The 17283-nt window shown below is 40.9% G+C and overlaps 2 protein-coding genes across 5 annotated transcripts; one reads left to right on the plus strand and one right to left on the minus strand.

Annotated features, from left to right (window-relative positions):
- The first annotated feature begins 80 nt into the window (after window positions 1-80).
- On the plus strand, window positions 81-9963 carry xpnpep1 (X-prolyl aminopeptidase (aminopeptidase P) 1, soluble). 3 transcript variants are annotated; one of them, XM_029438258.1, is made up of 20 exons: window positions 81-196; window positions 1322-1446; window positions 2331-2394; window positions 2551-2655; window positions 2970-3062; window positions 3444-3587; window positions 3740-3835; window positions 4787-4868; window positions 6046-6256; window positions 6592-6681; window positions 6769-6819; window positions 6919-6977; window positions 7280-7357; window positions 7471-7542; window positions 7720-7780; window positions 7891-7960; window positions 8493-8666; window positions 8788-8864; window positions 9028-9126; window positions 9666-9963. In XM_029438258.1, the coding sequence occupies exons 2-20, from the start codon at window positions 1330-1332 to the stop codon at window positions 9783-9785; spliced, it is 1863 nt and encodes a 620-aa protein (XP_029294118.1). In that variant the 5' UTR covers window positions 81-196; window positions 1322-1329; the 3' UTR covers window positions 9786-9963. The 3 variants fall into 3 exon arrangements, with proteins under 3 accessions (XP_029294118.1, XP_029294111.1, XP_029294103.1); XM_029438251.1 differs by having other exon boundaries at window positions 110-254; XM_029438243.1 differs by lacking the exon at window positions 81-196 and adding an exon at window positions 817-1072.
- A 1523-nt stretch (window positions 9964-11486) lies between these two features.
- LOC115012580 (uncharacterized) lies at window positions 11487-13301 on the minus strand. Of its 2 annotated transcripts, none has more exons than XM_029438279.1 (3): window positions 13107-13301; window positions 12890-12986; window positions 11487-11967 (listed from the first exon to the last, which is right to left on the minus strand). In XM_029438279.1, exons 1-3 carry the CDS (start codon window positions 13291-13293, stop codon window positions 11751-11753), a joined length of 501 nt encoding a protein of 166 aa, XP_029294139.1. In that variant the 5' UTR covers window positions 13294-13301; the 3' UTR covers window positions 11487-11750. The 2 variants fall into 2 exon arrangements, with proteins under 2 accessions (XP_029294139.1, XP_029294132.1); XM_029438272.1 differs by having other exon boundaries at window positions 11487-12087.
- Between the last annotated feature and the right edge of the window lie 3982 nt (window positions 13302-17283).

Here is a 17283-nt window from a genome sequence, read left to right on the forward strand (position 1 = left end):
TGCCAGTATATGGATTATAATTGTATAGATATCCATGTGTTATTGTATTGTTCAGTGTGTGGATTATTCACAGAAAGGGGGGCGAGTCTGGATCCCGCAGCGTCTACTGGAAGAAACTGCAGTCACGTGACCAAAAACGTCAACAAAGAAATGGCAGCCTCCTGTGTTGAAAATTGAAAACACAAGGTCCAGACTGGTAAAGAAGTGCTTCGTTTGTTAGCCCAAGTAACACATTTCCCAGAGGAATCCACCGGGTGTGTATTCAGCATTTCACTGGCTGCATGTGGGGGGACTTTAACGCGAGCTAGCGGCGGTGTGGGGGAGATAACGTGTCCGTGGCGCACAGGGATGTTGACGGTTGGTCACCACGCCTGTGTCTGAAGCGTATTGTCCACTATCAACGCGGGGGAAAGTGTTTACTGAGAGCTGTGAACATAAGAAAATAAACTAGCAGCTTTACAAATATCCTACCAGCGTGCTACCACACCCAGTACTAAAATCAACAGCGACTCACGGAATTAATTAGTTACTGTGTGTTGTGGTTGGCCTGTTGATGACAGTAATGTGTGGATATAACAATATCGCCCAAGCTCTGTAGTTATGCATTTTCTTATCAGAATATGAGTAGCTGTTGTATTTTATTTTAGCAAGTTAGCTAGCGTAGCTAATAGTTAAGAGGTAAGGAAAGCTACTGACTCATCTAATGCAGACTTGTAAACAACAATCGCATGCGGTGTTCAGCCAATAGGAGAGCTCATCGATGAAGAATACTGCAACGTGATTGGTCGACTTGTGTTAGTTATACCGCCCTACAGTGCATGGAAATAGTGATAGATTTACCTGGACTTTGTTTGAGGAGATAGGCACAGTGGAAATAGATCAGACACCTTCCGCCACAACCCAATTAGTCTATTCTTTTAATATTTAACTCCCGTGACAGTTGCTCAACCAGCAGGTTAAAGATCCTGGTGTGGACTGTGACTTTGAGCTCCACGTTAATAGTCAGGCAGGCTACAGTCAGTCACTGCCCTGATCCAGTCACCTGAAGTCAACATGACTTCCCAAAAGTCAGGTAATCTATGGATAATAAGGCTGGGTTTGAATAGCAATAGTCTCCATATTTGTTTTAAATAGGCAGTTGTGTGAAATTATAGTTTTTTAAAGATTATTTTTACATCATATGTTTGTCTGCACTTGGCAAATCACGGCATCATTTTGTTGTATTGTACATATTAAGTGCGCTTTGACAAGGTGTGATATTAAGAAATATTACCTAAGTTGTATGTCTTTAATTAGTGTGTCATTTTATTTCTCCATTCAGACACTGCCATGTCTCCAAAGATCACAGTAGAGCTGCTCAGGCAGCTTCGCCAGGGGATGAGGAATTGTAAATACTTCTCTGAGCCCATCCAGGCTTACATCGTCCCTTCTGGAGATGCACACCAGGTAAGTGAGATCACACACATTTTTTATTCCTAATTAATCTTTTTTTAAATTTATCAGGCAGTTTCATTGAGCTTAATCTCTCTTTTAGAAACCTGAGAACATGAAACATTGACAAGAACACAAGTGCAAAACTGAAACAACACAATAACAATTCAAGTAATTACAAACCGTGACAAAACAGGAACATCAGATAACAAAGCTTTAAAACATCTCCCAGTGGAATGCACAACTCCTCTTGGCACTATGCAGGTCATTCAATTTAAAAGGTGCATAGTACCTGAAACCAGTCTGCCAACATTAGTGCGTACGTGAGGGATATCTAAGATGAAGTAGTTCCTGGATCGTGTACTGGAGTTACTAGATTTGTGGATAGTTTGAAAGCTTTACCAGTAGAGTTTTAATAATGAATAACAAGAGATGGCTATTTTTTCTCGACTGACACATAACATACATTTATACATGTTTAAAGGACTAAAGTCACCCCCAAGCATGAACTCAGATGCACAAGCTCACAGCTGTGCAGCTGCTGCTCCTGCCTTTTTGACTTTGTGTGTGTCCTGATTCACTTTTGATCATCTCGTCTGACCTTCGCAATTAATTGTAGCCCTTTGCCCACTGCTCCTCAAGAGCAGCAAAGATAGCATTTCAAAATGTCTGACTGGTTGATGGCCACTTCACACTGATTGTTAATGAATCTCTCTCTCTCTCTCTCGCTCTCGCTCTCGCTCTCGCTCTCTCTCTCTCTGTCTGTCTCTCTCTCTCTCTCTGTCTGTCTCTGTCTCTCTCTCTCTCTCTCTCTCTCTCTCTCTCTCGCTCTCTCTCTCGCTCTCTCTCTCTCTCTCTCTCTCTGCGCCCCCCCCCGCGCCCCCCCCCATGTCTTTCAGAGTGAATACATTGCACCGTGTGACTGCAGACGTGAATTTATCTGTGGATTTAATGGCTCTGCAGGTATGTTTAGCTTATAAAACATAGGTCCGCTCTTTTAATGTGGAAATGTTACATATTTTACCTTTAACACTCATCCATTGTGCAAACCAGATCCAACAAAGCATGTGTGATTCAAATCTGTGAGGTCAAATCTGCGTTGTGTGTTGTGATGTGTAGGTACAGCCATCGTCACAGAGCAGTACGCTGCCATGTGGACCGATGGGCGATATTTCCTCCAGGCCAGTCAGCAGATGGACAACAACTGGACCCTTATGAAGATGGGTAATGTCCTACTTGATGTTTCTGTTCTTCATTATGAAATAAAAAATGGCCTCTTAGTGATGTTTTGTAAGCTACAAACACTGATCGATAAGCTTAGTTTTTTCTTTCATTTTGAAACCCACTGCACTTTGCACTACATGTTCTGTAATGAAGTCAGTGAACGTAACCCTTAGAACCAAAGTTTTATCGAAGCACTGATGATTAGGCATGAAAAACAAAGTAAGATTGTCCTAAATTATGTCTGGTATGTCAGGCATATTTTATGTCTCTGTCTTTGAGTGTGATCATTTTAGTTTTTTTATAATCATATCCAGGGCTGAAGGAGACCCCCTCTCAGGAGGACTGGCTGATCAGCATCCTGCCAGAGAACTCCAGAGTGGGAGTAGATCCTTGGATCATCGCTGCTGGTAGGTGGCGGGACACTTTTCCTCTCAGCGGATCAACATTACTTTTCAAATGACAATCAGAGCAGTAGGAACACCGTGCTCTTCCCATAATACAACTGAGAATATGCATCGGTTAAAGAAAATCCTCAAACACAACAGCTGTGCAGAGAGCTCTTAATCGTGCCTCTGCTGGCCAGCAGCCACACAGACTTGGGGTACAATGTGGTTCCAGTATTTGTCTGATTACAGAGAGAATAACGTGCTCACAATGCACAATAACTTCATGAGCTTTCAGACACATACACTCTGTGATATTTGCTTCCTGCAGAGTCTCGTCATCATGTTGTTAAATCTTTTTACCGTGTGTTTGTGCATCTTAACACTTCTGAAGTTCTGTTTCAGATCAGTGGAAGAACATGTCCAGGGCGCTGACCAGTGCAGGCCACTCTCTGGTGGCAGTGCAGGATAACCTGATCGATGTGGTCTGGATGGACCGCCCAGAAAGACCCAGCACACAGCTCCGCAACTTGGGCTTAGAGTACACCGGTCAGTGCAAAGCACCATTATTACATCGCAGTTATTTCTTTCTTCTACAATAAAATGATTGATGTTGTTCTGTAACCTTTCTTTTCTTTTGTTTCCAAGCCAGATAAAACAAGGATGTTACTGTAGATTTACTGAAAAATGTCTTCTTTTAGGTTTGTCCTGGCAAGACAAGATCACAGCGCTGAGAGCCAAGATGACGAAGAGGAAAGTCAGCTGGTTTGTTGCCACGGCGTTGGACGAGATTGCATGTACGGATACTTTTTTTTAAAGAAATTCAAAGTGTAAAAGAAAAAAATCAGTGTGACCGTCAGCAAATGCATGCCTCTAAAGATGTAGTAGCAAAAAGTGGAGATATTTGAGTAAAGCACATTTTCCAGGATGTAAGAATTGCACAGTACAACCTTCACTCTTGAACACCTTTAAAAAGACATCTCCGCCCTGTATTTTGGATCCGCACCAGAAAATGTTACGTGTTCTTTGTCACTGCTAGAACATTTCAAACAGTTTCATAAAAATCATGCCAGTAGTTTCCTTGTACTGTTGCCAAACAGGCAACAATACATTTACCTCTTCTAAGTGTGGTTTATTAGTCTGGGCTATGGGTGGAGATATCCCGCAAGTTCCAAGTGTGAAACACATTTGTGCAGAGCTGGTTGAAGGAATAACGTATGAAAGGCCTCTCTGAGAGCCTTCTTGTTGATGTATAGTGTTGGTTACTTTTGTTTAAAACAAGCAGCAGCCGTGCCCGACATCACTTCTGTTACATAAGTCCGTTCTGATACATGATCACGATCCAAGGACCCAGGGATGCACGGGTGTCCCTCTACATGCCTGTCTGAGCAGCTCCTTCACCGAGCCTAATGAGCTCTTGCTTCTGATTGTGTGGTCTGAGGGTTTGTGTTGATTATAGTAATGCTGATTTTGATTGTCATCAGGTAGCACTCAGACAAGAGTGTTTCAATGGGCGTCAAATCCAAGGGGATTCGCTCAGGCATCCACAAAGGATGAGTGACAGGCCGATAATAACATCCATATTGAACACAAAACAAGTTGCGATTTTAGTTGAGACCAACTAAAGTTCCAAAGTTATAAAACTAGACTGTTGTCTGCTGACACTGTCTCCATCTTTACGGGATAAAACAATTTACCATGTTGTAAATATTATAGAGATGTAATGTTCTCTTGTTTCCTCTTCGCAGGGCTTTTTAACCTCCGTGGTGCAGACATCGAGTACAACCCAGTTTTCTTCGCATATGCCATTGTGGGTATGAACACAATAAGGTAAGGATATATAACAATGCATCAAAAGTATTGGCTGGATCAGTGCTCTGATAATTACCTTAAAGGCCCTGACACGCCGACGGCCAATGTCTGTGGCCCTAGTTTTTACAGTGTGTCCCGCACAGATGGCGCTAGTCGGCCCTAGGCGGCTGCTTTTTGACCGAATCAGCATGTTGAATCGTTGGAGTAGCCCGTTGGTGGTAGAGATCACTCCGATTGGCTGTTCAGCTTTAAGCAAATCAGTGCATGAGTAGAGACACGGACGAGGCGAGGAAAGCAAGCAAACGACTGAAGGGAAGAGGGCACACACAGAGGCTCTTCTCATTTTTAATTTCACCAGATCAATTCAGTCGTGGTCATCTGGAATGAAGTGGTGAGCGAAGAGTGAAAATGGTCGGCAAACGCTGCTTTGTTTTTATGCGTGTATCACAACAACTGCTTGTATACTTCCTCTCACGCAGGCGCAGAACGTATGTGTTAGTTGGCTGTTGGATGTAGTCTTTGCGGTGTGTTCAAGTGCAACTTTTGGGCCCAAACACCGGCCACGTGAGGCGATGCGACATTAGGCCTTCGTCGCCACTAGGTCTTTGATGTCGGCTTGGTGTGTCTGCGCCTTTAAGGTGCCAAATACGAAATTCAGAGATTAAAGGATTGCCCCCACTCAACTCTCGACATGTTAACAGCACAAACTGTGCAAACAACAGCGCTGACAGCGCTGACAGTGTTCACCTGAGGGAACTGGAGGGAGACCGGTACATTTGTTCGTCGTCGGTTGGATGTCGTTATCAGAAATTAGTTGGCACACACGAGGACTCGCTGGCACTCACATTCACGCATGGCCGGTGCGGCTACCTAAACAAAGCACTCAGAAGCTCGGATTACAACACACACAGACGGAGCGTGACTTCATTGTCTGCTCAGGATGCTACTCCATTATATCTTTACATAGCAAATAGTTGTTTGCTGCTATGTTAATGCTAATAATACAGGAATAAATGGTGATGATGCACTCAGAATTTAAACTAATTTTTCACAAACTACTAACGTAGTAACACACACACACACACACACACACACACACACTTGTTTACATACATTACCACTACCCAAACTTCAGGTACAAAGTTTTCACCTTATTGACTTATTTCTTTACTGAACTTCCCCTTCCTCTCTGCAGGCTTTTTGTGGACCTGAAGCGTCTTGCTGATCCCGCATTGAGAGACCACCTGCAGCTGGACTCCCCCTGCAAGCCCGACATGAGCATCCGTACGTACCCGTATGAGTCGGTGTACGCTGAGCTCCAGGCCGTCTGCGCGGCACACAGCCCCAAGGACAAAGTGTGGATCTGTGACAAGGCCAGCTGTGCTCTCACCCAGGTCATCCCCAAAGTGAGAGAGCAACATAAAAAATAGCTTCATTGTATCTGGGTTGTGTTTTCCTGGTTCATAGATCGGGCTACGCTCTCAAGCACCATCTGGATCCTTGTACTTTTAAAATTACACATTTCGTATCATGTAAACACATACGTGAAGGGTTATTAATGAGCACAACCTTAAATGACCTTTAAAAGCCACTCCCAATGTGCGTCATTGTTAAATTGTTGAAATTACTAAACTGAAAGTCAAGGCGGTATTCATTTTTATGGCTTTGACAGCACACACCTTTGCATGAAATATATATATATTTATTTAAACTGTAAATGTTCCCTCTTATTCTGTCTAAGGCCCACAGGACTCCGATTCCCTACACTCCCCTCTGCCTCGCCAAGGCTGTGAAGAACGCGACTGAGATTCAAGGCATGAAAAAGGCTCATGTAAGAAACTTTGGACCGCTATAAAATCTGTCGTGTTCATCCGCCAATTATTGGGTTCATGAGAACTTCTGCACTTTTCCCCAACAGATCAAAGATGCCACTGCCTTATGTGAACTCTTTGCTTGGTTGGAAAAGGAGGTATTTTCATTGTTTTTCTGACGGCATTAGATCCTTAGAAGTAATACCGCTTTTACTTGTCTTTCCGCATGACTTAGCGCTGCGGTTATTGTTTTATAGATTCCAAAAGGCATCGTGACAGAGATCTCTGCCGCAGATAAGGCTGAAGAATTACGCAGGTGGGTTTAACATTATCATTGTTTGGTTTACCAGCTCATCCAGTTCGGTTTCAATTCACCTGTAATTGGAAGGCTGCGTTTGAGATGTGCTGTTTAAAACTGTGCTGTGACTGGAGTTGTATCCCCCTCTACTGGACATGGAGGTGTAGTACAATGTGTTGAAAGGCCTTGAAATGAATAAGCTTTGTTCATTTTTAAAACGTTTTATTCTGAAACTTTGAAACATTTAGTCTCCTGTAATCAAGATGTGTGCTCTCTTGTGTGAACATGGTCCCTCTCTTAAGTTTACTCTTTTTCCTCAGTCAACAGAAAGATTTTGTTGGCCTCAGTTTCCCCACAATTTCAAGCGTCGGCCCCAACGGAGCGATCATACATTACCGGTCAGTTGGCTTATGAAACTGTCCCGGCCTGGTGTAATATGTTTGTGTAACTGTATCTGCTGCTTTGTTCTTTAATAATAGACTAAGTCTGACTTTTATTCTTTTTCCTTTAGACCACTCCCTGAAACCAACAGAACCCTCTCCTTGAATGAAGTTTACCTGATCGACTCCGGAGCGCAATACGTGTAAACAAGATAATTATGATTATTAGCCGTGTCTAGTATTGGTAGGACTTGTATGTATTTTATTCAGACAATCATCACCTCCATACCTAATGCCAAGAACACAGACGACATGGGAAGAGTTGTGTGTTTTTTGTGCGTTACTCACGTACATCTGCATTCACGTTCTGTCGTTGGCAGGGATGGCACCACAGACGTCACACGCACCATGCACTTTGGGACTCCATCAGCTTATGAGAAGGTAGATTTGTATATTTGCTGGTGCATAGTTTTCATTTTCAAAATAAGTCGTATCTTGAATTATTCAGATATTATTTCATTTGTTTCATGTGCTCGCCCCTTTTCCTCTAGGAATGCTTCACCTATGTACTGAAGGGACACATAGCTGTCAGTGCTGCTGTTTTCCCCAACGGAACAAAAGGTGTTGTCCTCTACTCTGACACGGGTTACCTTGCTCTATACTGTTATTACACATTACATTCTCAAAACATGTTCGGCATTGACAAACGGTAAGGCAAATATGATACATTCAGACAGTATTTCTTGAATATTCTTACTGTCTTTAGTTGAAAAAGTATCGTAAACATTGGAAACAGGATGTTTCAATGAAACCTGAGAAGTGCTTTCTGAGATATTACATCTGCTGGAGGGAAACAGGGTCAACCATAGCCATCTCATGGAGAGGAAAGGTTTGCTTATTCATGCATTTATGCATTCATTTTCCATCTTGCACTGGATAGAGCGAGGGGGAGCATCCTGGACATTAACACATAAAATCACTCAATCACGCAATTTATGTATAAACACAGTACCAGTCACCTTGGAATGAGAACATGTGTCCAAACTTTTGACTGGTACTGTATGTTTGTACCATTTTGAAACACTTGAAAACAACTAACAATGGATGGCTTTTTAGTGTATAACTTTATGCTAACAATAACCCCTCCCCCCAGGCCACCTGTTGGATTCCTTTGCCCGTGCAGCTCTGTGGGAGTCGGGGTTGGACTACCTTCACGGTACAGGCCACGGCGTGGGATGCTTCCTCAACGTCCATGAGGGGCCCTGCGGCATCAGCTACAAGACCTTCGCTGATGAACCTCTGGAAGCCGGCATGATCGTCAGTGATGGTATGGTGATCATACTTTTAAAAATACCTTAAGCCCAAATCCATTTTTACGTCCTTAAAAACTCTTAATTTTACCTTTTCTGCGTTTGATTATGTTTTAAATTCTCTTTCTTTTTTTCTAGAACCTGGGTACTATGAAGATGGATCTTTTGGCATTCGTATTGAAAATGTGGTCCTTGTTGTACCAGCTATGCCAAAAGTAAGTTATTTAACTGGGAACAAGGCCTTATGTTTATATAATCATGGAGTCATTGTTTGAAAGACATTATTTTCATTAAGGTGTTCTTTACTGAGTGATCATAGCATCAGTTTTAATTATGAGGAAAGTCATAATGTTTTTGTTCTCTTGTCTGTGTGCTCAGTACAACTACAGAAACAGAGGTAGTCTGACATTTGAGCCCCTCACTCTGGTTCCTATCCAAGTCAAGATGATGAACACAGAGCTACTCACTCAGAAGGAGGTAAGGAAAACTTCTTACTTGTTTTAAATCATCAGAATCAGAAATACTATTGATCCCCAGGGGGAGAAAATGCATTATGTTACAATTGCTCCTATTGTAGAATATATATATATATATATATATATATATATATATATATATATATATATATATATATAATATAATATAATAATATATAATCTAGGATTAGATGTGTTAAAATGCATCAATATTATAAATAAGAATATTAGTTGAACTTTACAGTATAAATAAATACATTAGTGCCAGAGTAAACCTCAGTTGACAATCAAACACAAATTCACCAATTCAAAATTTGTCTCAAAAGGTTTTTATTGGTAACATGATAAACATTTCAAATACAACAAATCCTCAAACGTAGCCTAATAAAGAGTTGGAGTAAAACATGTGGGACATTGAACACATTTAAAATCATCAACTCTGCATTTAAATGTTTAATAATATTCCCTGCTTTTCCTATTAAATCATGCACTACTCAAAGTCTCTTCCTGGTGTGTCGACCTCTCTTCTCTGTCCTGCAGCGGGACTGGGTGAACGAGTACCACAAGATGTGCCGGGAGGTGGTTGGAGCCGAAATGGAGAGGCAAGGCAGGAAGGAGGGGCTGGAGTGGTTGATCAGAGAGACCCAGCCAATCGTCTGAGGGCTGACTCCTGTGCAATCCCATCCTTTGTCCCAGGAGCACTGTATGATCATTTGCTCTTCAGTGATAATCGTTTGTATTTCTCTCATCCTTCTCTGTGTCTCACAGTCGGCTTCTTTTGTAAAGCACATTGTATCGGCAGTTTTATTAAAGATCATTAAAAAAATCAAAGAAATAACTTTTCTATGTTTACTACTTTGTGTCTCCAACATAATCAGCTTCTTCTTTTTTTAAACCTTGACATCATTATGTTAAGCTTGCCATTGTTGAGGCTATTCAAAAGTGGCAGAAGTTTCATAAGATGTAGAAAATGTGGAAGAAAGAAAGTATCTGACTTGTGAAGAATGAGTATAACACCACCAGTATGTACAGTATTCAAACACTATCCTAACCTGTATTTACAGAAGAATCCACAATGACAACTTTATACATAATTACTAGGCCTCTGTATAACTAGCATAATCCTGTACTTACATTTTGCACCTTTAATATTAAAGGTGCCCTGATGAGTGTTCTGTTTACATTCAGTGTTTTCCACCAGAATGCATTGTGTGTGTTGTTGAGGCCTTACAAACATGATTAATGCATTTTCTATTTTATAAAACATTTGCACTGCTATTATACAAATATTTAAAGTTACAATCTGGAAGATCTACGTTTCGGTAATTGCAGGTGTGTTTTTGGATCTCACTTCCCAGAGATACAAACTGTCGGGAATTCCCGGGAATGTTGCCGCAGACACCCGGTTTGTAAGGGGTCATCAGTGGGCCATAGGTTCAATCACCATTGCGTTACCTCATTCTATGATTGATTTGATTTAAATTAAAATCTTGGATATTATTACTTTTAAGTCCTGCATTGTTTACGTCCATGTTTGCTAGCTTGCAGTCTTCTTCTCCTAGTGGTGAAATACTCCACAGGGTAGCTGCATCTTTTAGGAACAGAAAACTGTCTTCTAGCCAGTGATGTCAAGACAGGGATTTTTAAACGGTAAAATCCAATGCAGTTTCATGGATCAATGTCAGATAATTATCCTTGTTTGCTCTTGCACCCAACCGCATTTTTTGTATTTGTAACAGTGAGTAAGGCAGCAGCAGTTACACTCTTAAAATTAGACGTAGATTAAGGTTTTCAATGGGTACACCAATGATTCAGGAGTGTACTTTCATGGGACTCACAACAGATTAAAACAAAGAATGGTCAAAATTTAGGCACCAGTGGATGAAATATTAGAACCTGATTGCCTGGCCCATGCTAGGGAATCAGGTTCTAATATTTATATTTCAGAATTCATAACGTAGGCTGCGGTCGATTAGTAAAACGTTTTTGTCCTGTGTCTTTCCCTAACCACTTTTCCTTGACCTCGATGGAAAATGTCATGAGATCAAGGAAAGATGTGAAGGAGATTTCATTAGGACAACCGCGAGGCTAAGACCGAGCGACTGCACCTACACTAGGCTACATAATTATGCGAATGCGGATGTTATTAACGTGGGTCTTTAAATGTAGCTGCAGCAAGGAGTTGTGGGACAACATCTCCTTTAGAAAGGATGGTACAATGTGTAACCTATGCTAACGAGATAAGAAAGAAAACAATGGAGCACCTTTCGTATCTATAATTCGACCAGCTCTCATTGTTGCTGCCACTTAAATGCTTCCTGGTCATTTCACAAAACAAACTATTCGACTGCAGCCCTGGTCTCCAATTCTTTCCTAAGATAACTTATTATTTTTTATTAGACTTGAACTACAAAAGACATTATACATCAGTTTTTTCACACTCATGATAACTAAACTGAATTGAATGAGTAAAATCATTGGAGTGCCCCTTTAATGGCCTGTACATGGTCACTCAGCAGCAGGGGTCAAAGCTCAGACCTTTCAGATTCCAGTGTGTCTCCTGCCCGCCTCGAGACATTCAGACAGCTTTTCCCTCCCAGCCCAACAATAACTCTTTACCATATTCTAAAGCTGCATGTAAAAAATCGGAGGGTCCAGGGTGACGCCATTGTTGGGATCCTTGGCGTACTCCTGAAACGACAGCGGCAGCGTCAGCGCAGTTTGCTCCTCTGGTCTCTGTGAGGCTTTAAACCCGCCCTCCTCTTCCTCCTTCAGTCCTACTGGCAGCGGGTTACTGTAGATGTAGTAGATCCTGGAGTTGTCCTTTGCTGCCTCTGGTTTCCTGAAGAAGGCGAGAGAGTTGATGAAGCTGGTAGACCTTTTCACTGCTTTGACCGCCACAGGGTCCGCCGGCTCGCCTCTGGTCACTGCACTCTCATACACCTGGGCTCTCTTTGACTGCCTGGTGGAGGAGATGGCACTAATTGCACTAATGACTTTAAAGGAGACATATTGTGCTAATTTTCAAGTTCCTACTTGTATTTTGTGTTTCTACAAGAACATGTTTCCTGCTTTAATGTTCAAAAACAGATTATGTTTCTCATATTGTCCGTCTGAATATACCTGTATTTGCCTTCGCTCTGTTTCAACACCTGTCGCTTTAAGACCCCTCTGACCAGTCTGCTCTGATTGGTCAGTGTTTCCGGGTCTTCCGTATCTGCGCTCTCTGCATGTTATTGCAGCCTGGGATTGACTGTAACGGTGCTTTTTGACCTATATAAAGTATAGTTGCGATATCAAAACCTTCCACAAGTCCTGACGGCTCGTTTAAAGGCACAGTTTCTGAAAAAAGGCTGTGTGCATGTCTCCGTGGATTGAGCATTTTGATACTTTCAAAGTGTTTATATAACACCTATATCTGCTGAAAATCAAGACCTATCTCACTTTTGACAATATGGGACCTGTAATATAGTTTTACATTACAATGCATTGTACTTATTTACAGTAACTTTAAAGACTAATGCTGTGTTTCAATCTGCACACTTCTGTACTTACATTGGCTATTTTGAGTGCACACTGAGAAGTATGGCAAAATACAGTGCACTATGAGTACCTGGATTATCGTTATAATTTTGTATTAGTACACAAGATAAGATGCAACAGTCTTTAGCGTTTTAAACTACCTACGTAGAAACTTCCATGGATTCTAGTTAGGGTGAGAAATATTTTAAAGTATCAAAGCATATCTGACATCTGATCCTCACCTGGTGCGGTTGTAGCAGACAGTGATGCAGTACAGGCCGGTGATAGTGAGGATACATAAGGCCAGGGCAATGATGACAATGTTAAACACTTTGAACTCTGGGTAGAAGGAAAGAAGCACAGGATTTTCACTCAGAAGAAACACTTAAACATCATTCCTTCAGTTAAAGTCTATGGCTGTGGAATTGAATTGAACTGATATAAAAGCGTACAACACACCAGACAGAGTTGTCATCTCCTGGTCATGCAGTCCCAAAGCTGCCGTCCCGTTCAGATGGAGGCTGTCTGCCGTCATTTCTCCGTCCTGTTGGGCTCCACTCATGTTGCTGCCATTGGCTTCCAAAACATGGAGTAAAGGCTGAGCTTCAAGCCTCTTCTCACTGGTTTCAATAGAAACCCGGGCCATGTGACTCAAACAGCTCGACTCAGTCGCTGTGGAGACACCCACTCTTTTGTCAACCCCTCAGTTCAACTTGGACACCCCATCTTCTCCCTCCCCTCCACTCCCCTTGTTTACTGCTCATTATTCCGCTCAGCGTTTTGGGGGGACACCAAGGGGAGGGAGATTTTGGGCCTTTTATACTGTTTGTAATAAGCTCTGAGTGGTGACCCAAAACCAGAAAGACCACCATTGAAAATGTGTGAGAGGAAGCAAAGAGGAACTCAATTACAGTTAACTCTGAATATGGTGCTCTCGTGAGTTTTCAGCTTTTGTAAATCCTCCGATGCATCCAGACAACTGAAAGAACAGAAGACCGTCTGCCATCCGCACTCGTGGTTAATATTCAAATGTGTGTCATGTGCCATCTTACTTTCAAAAACATCTGTATCGCATTAGGCCTACAACTAGCGACTATTTTCATTGACATTATATCTGACAATTATTATTTTGATTAATAATTGAGTCTATAAAATGTCAGAAAATAATAATAATAATAACATATATTTTTTAAATGATCCATCACAAGTTCCAAAAGTCCAATTGTACGTCTACAAATTGTTCGATTGGTCCAACCAACTGTCCAAATTATGAAGACATCATTTACGATGACAGAAAAGAGAGAAAAGCTGCACGTTGTTGTGTTTGAGAGTTTGGCTGGAGATGACTTAAGCAATTAATAAATTATACATTTCCTGTCGATTAACATCTTAGGCATTATAACAAATCTCATAAGGAGTCATTGAATCATAAAAAGTACCTTCTGCAGAATATCAACTTAAAACTAATTTTCAATAAGACTTTTCACTAAATCTGCACTGATCAGACCGACATAGCATTGTCTGTCGTACTTCTACACCTGCCCTACCTTGTGTCACTTACGTCGCTGCTTGCTTTGTGTGTTTCGGGGACAGGGGGACAGGAAATCAGGCCGTCCTCGGGCCGATGCGAGAGCCAAAGCCAGCAAAAAGGCAACAAAGACAGCATTCTTTTTTCTCCTTATGCCTCACTTCACCCTGCAGCACCATGAGACAAATTATGCAATTAGTTGAGCTTCTAATTAAAGCAGGGTTTTGTTTCCCTGTTTGACAAGAGAAGCTGCTCTATAGAGTGAACTTGGAGAGAACTTAACCTTTTTGCGAGTGACCCTTGTGTCAACCTGTTCTTGGGTGGAGTTGCTACATATGATGATACACAACATGTGCTAAAGATAGGAGAACATTATTTGTAACTCAGTTTAGTTTAATTTGAGAGAAATAGTGATATGAACCAGCTCTCATCTAAGCCACTTAGCTTTGAAGCCCATTACTGGAACATTTTGTTTCTTTCATGTTTAACTATCCTCCACTAGGTGTCAGACCTTGCCTGCATGTTCAGTCTGGACTCAACATACCTCAGTAAAGGACAGCTCTGTGGTATTTATCAGTCCGGCAGCTTGATCTTGAGCGACAGCGGTGGCCTTTATATTATAAGTCAGCAGTAAAGAAAAACAAAGACAGACAGAGATTGACTGATTAGGAAATAAGCTGTGACACAGAGGCTGACATATATGTTTATTAGCCTCCTAAACTTCTTTAACTGCTGTTTAATTTTAAATGTGGGTGGCATTCAGGTGGTATGGTTTATTTGAGCAGACCAGTATGAATAAACCAACTCTGTCTGTGGCAGCTATCATGGGAACAAGATCGGGAATATTCCAACTCAGTGTTTCTCAGTTTCTCCCAAAACTAAAATATTAACACTGTGGAGGAAATTGCTAAATTTATCACGATGGATAATCAGTTGTGGGGTCATAATATTTACTCCTTTTGTTGTTTTTCCTTTTCTTGAAGGTGTGTCATATCCAAGAGTAATTTTAATCATTATTGTTGTATATCATAGGGTTAATGAAATGTACTTACAAATAACACCACATTACATCCATTTAGATGTTTGTGGTTTGACGCTGTTATTCAGAGAGATTTCAGAATTAAATGTAAATTGTTTAAGCATGCACACTGGAGTTGATCATGGGAAAGTGATATGATTTGAAAAATATATATTTTTACAGGTAATAGGGACTGGATCAAGGTGGGAATAATTATATTTTGGGTCATAAATGACTATAATCCAGAGAATAAACTGCTTGTCCTTGGTTCACTTTATGAGAATTTGTTTTGTAAAACTTCTCATTAGTTATGACAATGCTTCCTCAACAAAAGGAGATTAGAGTCATCTGGTTTTGCTTTGCACACTTCATTGAATTAATTTCCGATTCAAATAGTTTAGTTTGAACTCTTGAACTTATTTAGAATCCCGACTCCTTTCTAAAATGTTACTCTGTTACTTTTAAAAGAGCTATTCAAGTACATTTTACTGTGTTTCTGGAAACATATCATTTAAGTACTAGAGACTGTTACAGGAGAGTTCTGGCCCAGACAGGAGAACCAAATATAACAAAAGACTTAACACTTTGAGAGTATGAAGAGAATGGAAAGGGATCAATAAAAATACAAATAAGATAAAACAATGTAAGGTTGATAAAATAACAACAATTAATATGCCACAACAGGGAATATAAAACCTTACAAGTAAATATATATAATGGGAATCTAAACCCGAACAGACAATTACAATGTATAATGTAATGTAATAACAGCTACTTTGCTCATCTCCAGTGAGAAACATTTTGAAATAGTACAAACACATTCCTGAAGTTTCATTTCACTGGAGTAGGACACGGTATATTATGTTAGTATGCAACCTCGTACTGTTGTAGCCACATCTGGCAGCTGCTAATGCAGGGTGCTTTCATCAATTGAGTATTGAGGAGGGAAAGTATTTATACCGTTTATATAACATAAACCTTCTTGATGTGCTGTCAGGTTGAATAAGAAGTGTATCTGTCAGGATGTCAGCTTCAGGAAACACACTAAATAAAATATTTAATGTCAGTGTTAATGCATGCTCTTACTTTCACAGTGTATCCACAACCAGCACCTCACTAATCAGTGCAACCGACTGTTAATATACTACCTCATAACTTTTACTAAGTCTCTCCGTTATCAAGCAGAATCAGCAGTTTGTGTTTTACATTTAGCTTTTAGGCATGTTTTATCCACAGCAGCTTACAGTGACTGAGCAGGTGAGATTTCATGTATTGCTTAATGACTTGTGGTTATTAGACACGCTGGCGTGGACCCAACATCTTCATGAAAAGTCATTATTTCCTTCACTTATTTCCTCACCCACTTCCACTTTCTCATGCTTATGATTATGTGTTATCTTTTGAAAAATGTGGCATCTGCTGCTCCTACAAAGAATTTAATGCCACAAATGTAATTTAATTTTGGCTTCATGTAACGCTATCATAAGCCCTGGTTGAAAATATGACTACATTTACAGAGCGGATCCACTGAGAGGTTATAAAATGCAGTCAACTCAATCATCTCTCCTATAATCTTCCCCAAACCCTCCCCACTCTCTCTCACTGGCCAGGGAATTCCTGACCATCCCTCATCGCCCTGCCTCTCCCCTCCTCACCCTCTGCCTCCCCCATCTCTGTGTTTATACAGAGGCTGGTGGGGAATTAGCATTCTGGCGTGATCCATTTGTTCTGACGTGGTTCAGTGGGAAGGTCCCGCCTTGATTTATTGCACTTGTCAGTTAAACTTCTGGAGGTAAATTTTAATACACAAAGCTTGGGCCCCGTATGCTGGCCGAGTGTTTGCCTCTCTCATTGAGAATGAGTGACTTCTGCACATGGTGAAAGACTCACTGCTGATGGAGGTTTATTATATACAGTAGAAGTGATGGGAAATGTATACACCAAAAGCAAGATTATTATTATGAAGGCCCATATTGCTAACATTGCATGATTTCTTTATCAAATACACGAGGATTTCATGTGTATGAATTGAAAAGTAGGTCTGATCCTAATTAGAAAGATGTCTTCATGTATGTACATAAGTAGAGGAA

The sequence above is a fragment of the Cottoperca gobio genome, chromosome 1 (genome assembly GCF_900634415.1).
Source record: "Cottoperca gobio chromosome 1, fCotGob3.1, whole genome shotgun sequence".
In the NCBI taxonomy this organism is placed as follows: domain Eukaryota; kingdom Metazoa; phylum Chordata; class Actinopteri; order Perciformes; family Bovichtidae; genus Cottoperca; species Cottoperca gobio.

What these genes read in the sequence shown, in the direction of transcription:
- xpnpep1 (XM_029438243.1), top strand. An exon ending in CGGCATGATCGTCAGTGATG is followed by an intron (nt 8,667 to 8,787) that starts GTATGGTGATCA and finishes CTTTTTTTCTAG; the next exon opens with AACCTGGGTACTATGAAGAT. An exon ending in AGCTACTCACTCAGAAGGAG is followed by an intron (nt 9,127 to 9,665) that starts GTAAGGAAAACT and finishes TCTGTCCTGCAG; the next exon opens with CGGGACTGGGTGAACGAGTA.
- LOC115012580 (XM_029438272.1), bottom strand. Translation starts at nt 13,293, where the DNA reads ATGGCCCGGGTTTCTATTGAAACCAGTGAGAAGAGGCTTGAAGCTCAG. An exon ending in GGAGATGACAACTCTGTCTG is followed by an intron (nt 12,987 to 13,106) that starts GTGTGTTGTACG and finishes CCTTCTACCCAG; the next exon opens with AGTTCAAAGTGTTTAACATT. An exon ending in GTCTGCTACAACCGCACCAG is followed by an intron (nt 12,088 to 12,889) that starts GTGAGGATCAGA and finishes CTCCTCCACCAG; the next exon opens with GCAGTCAAAGAGAGCCCAGG.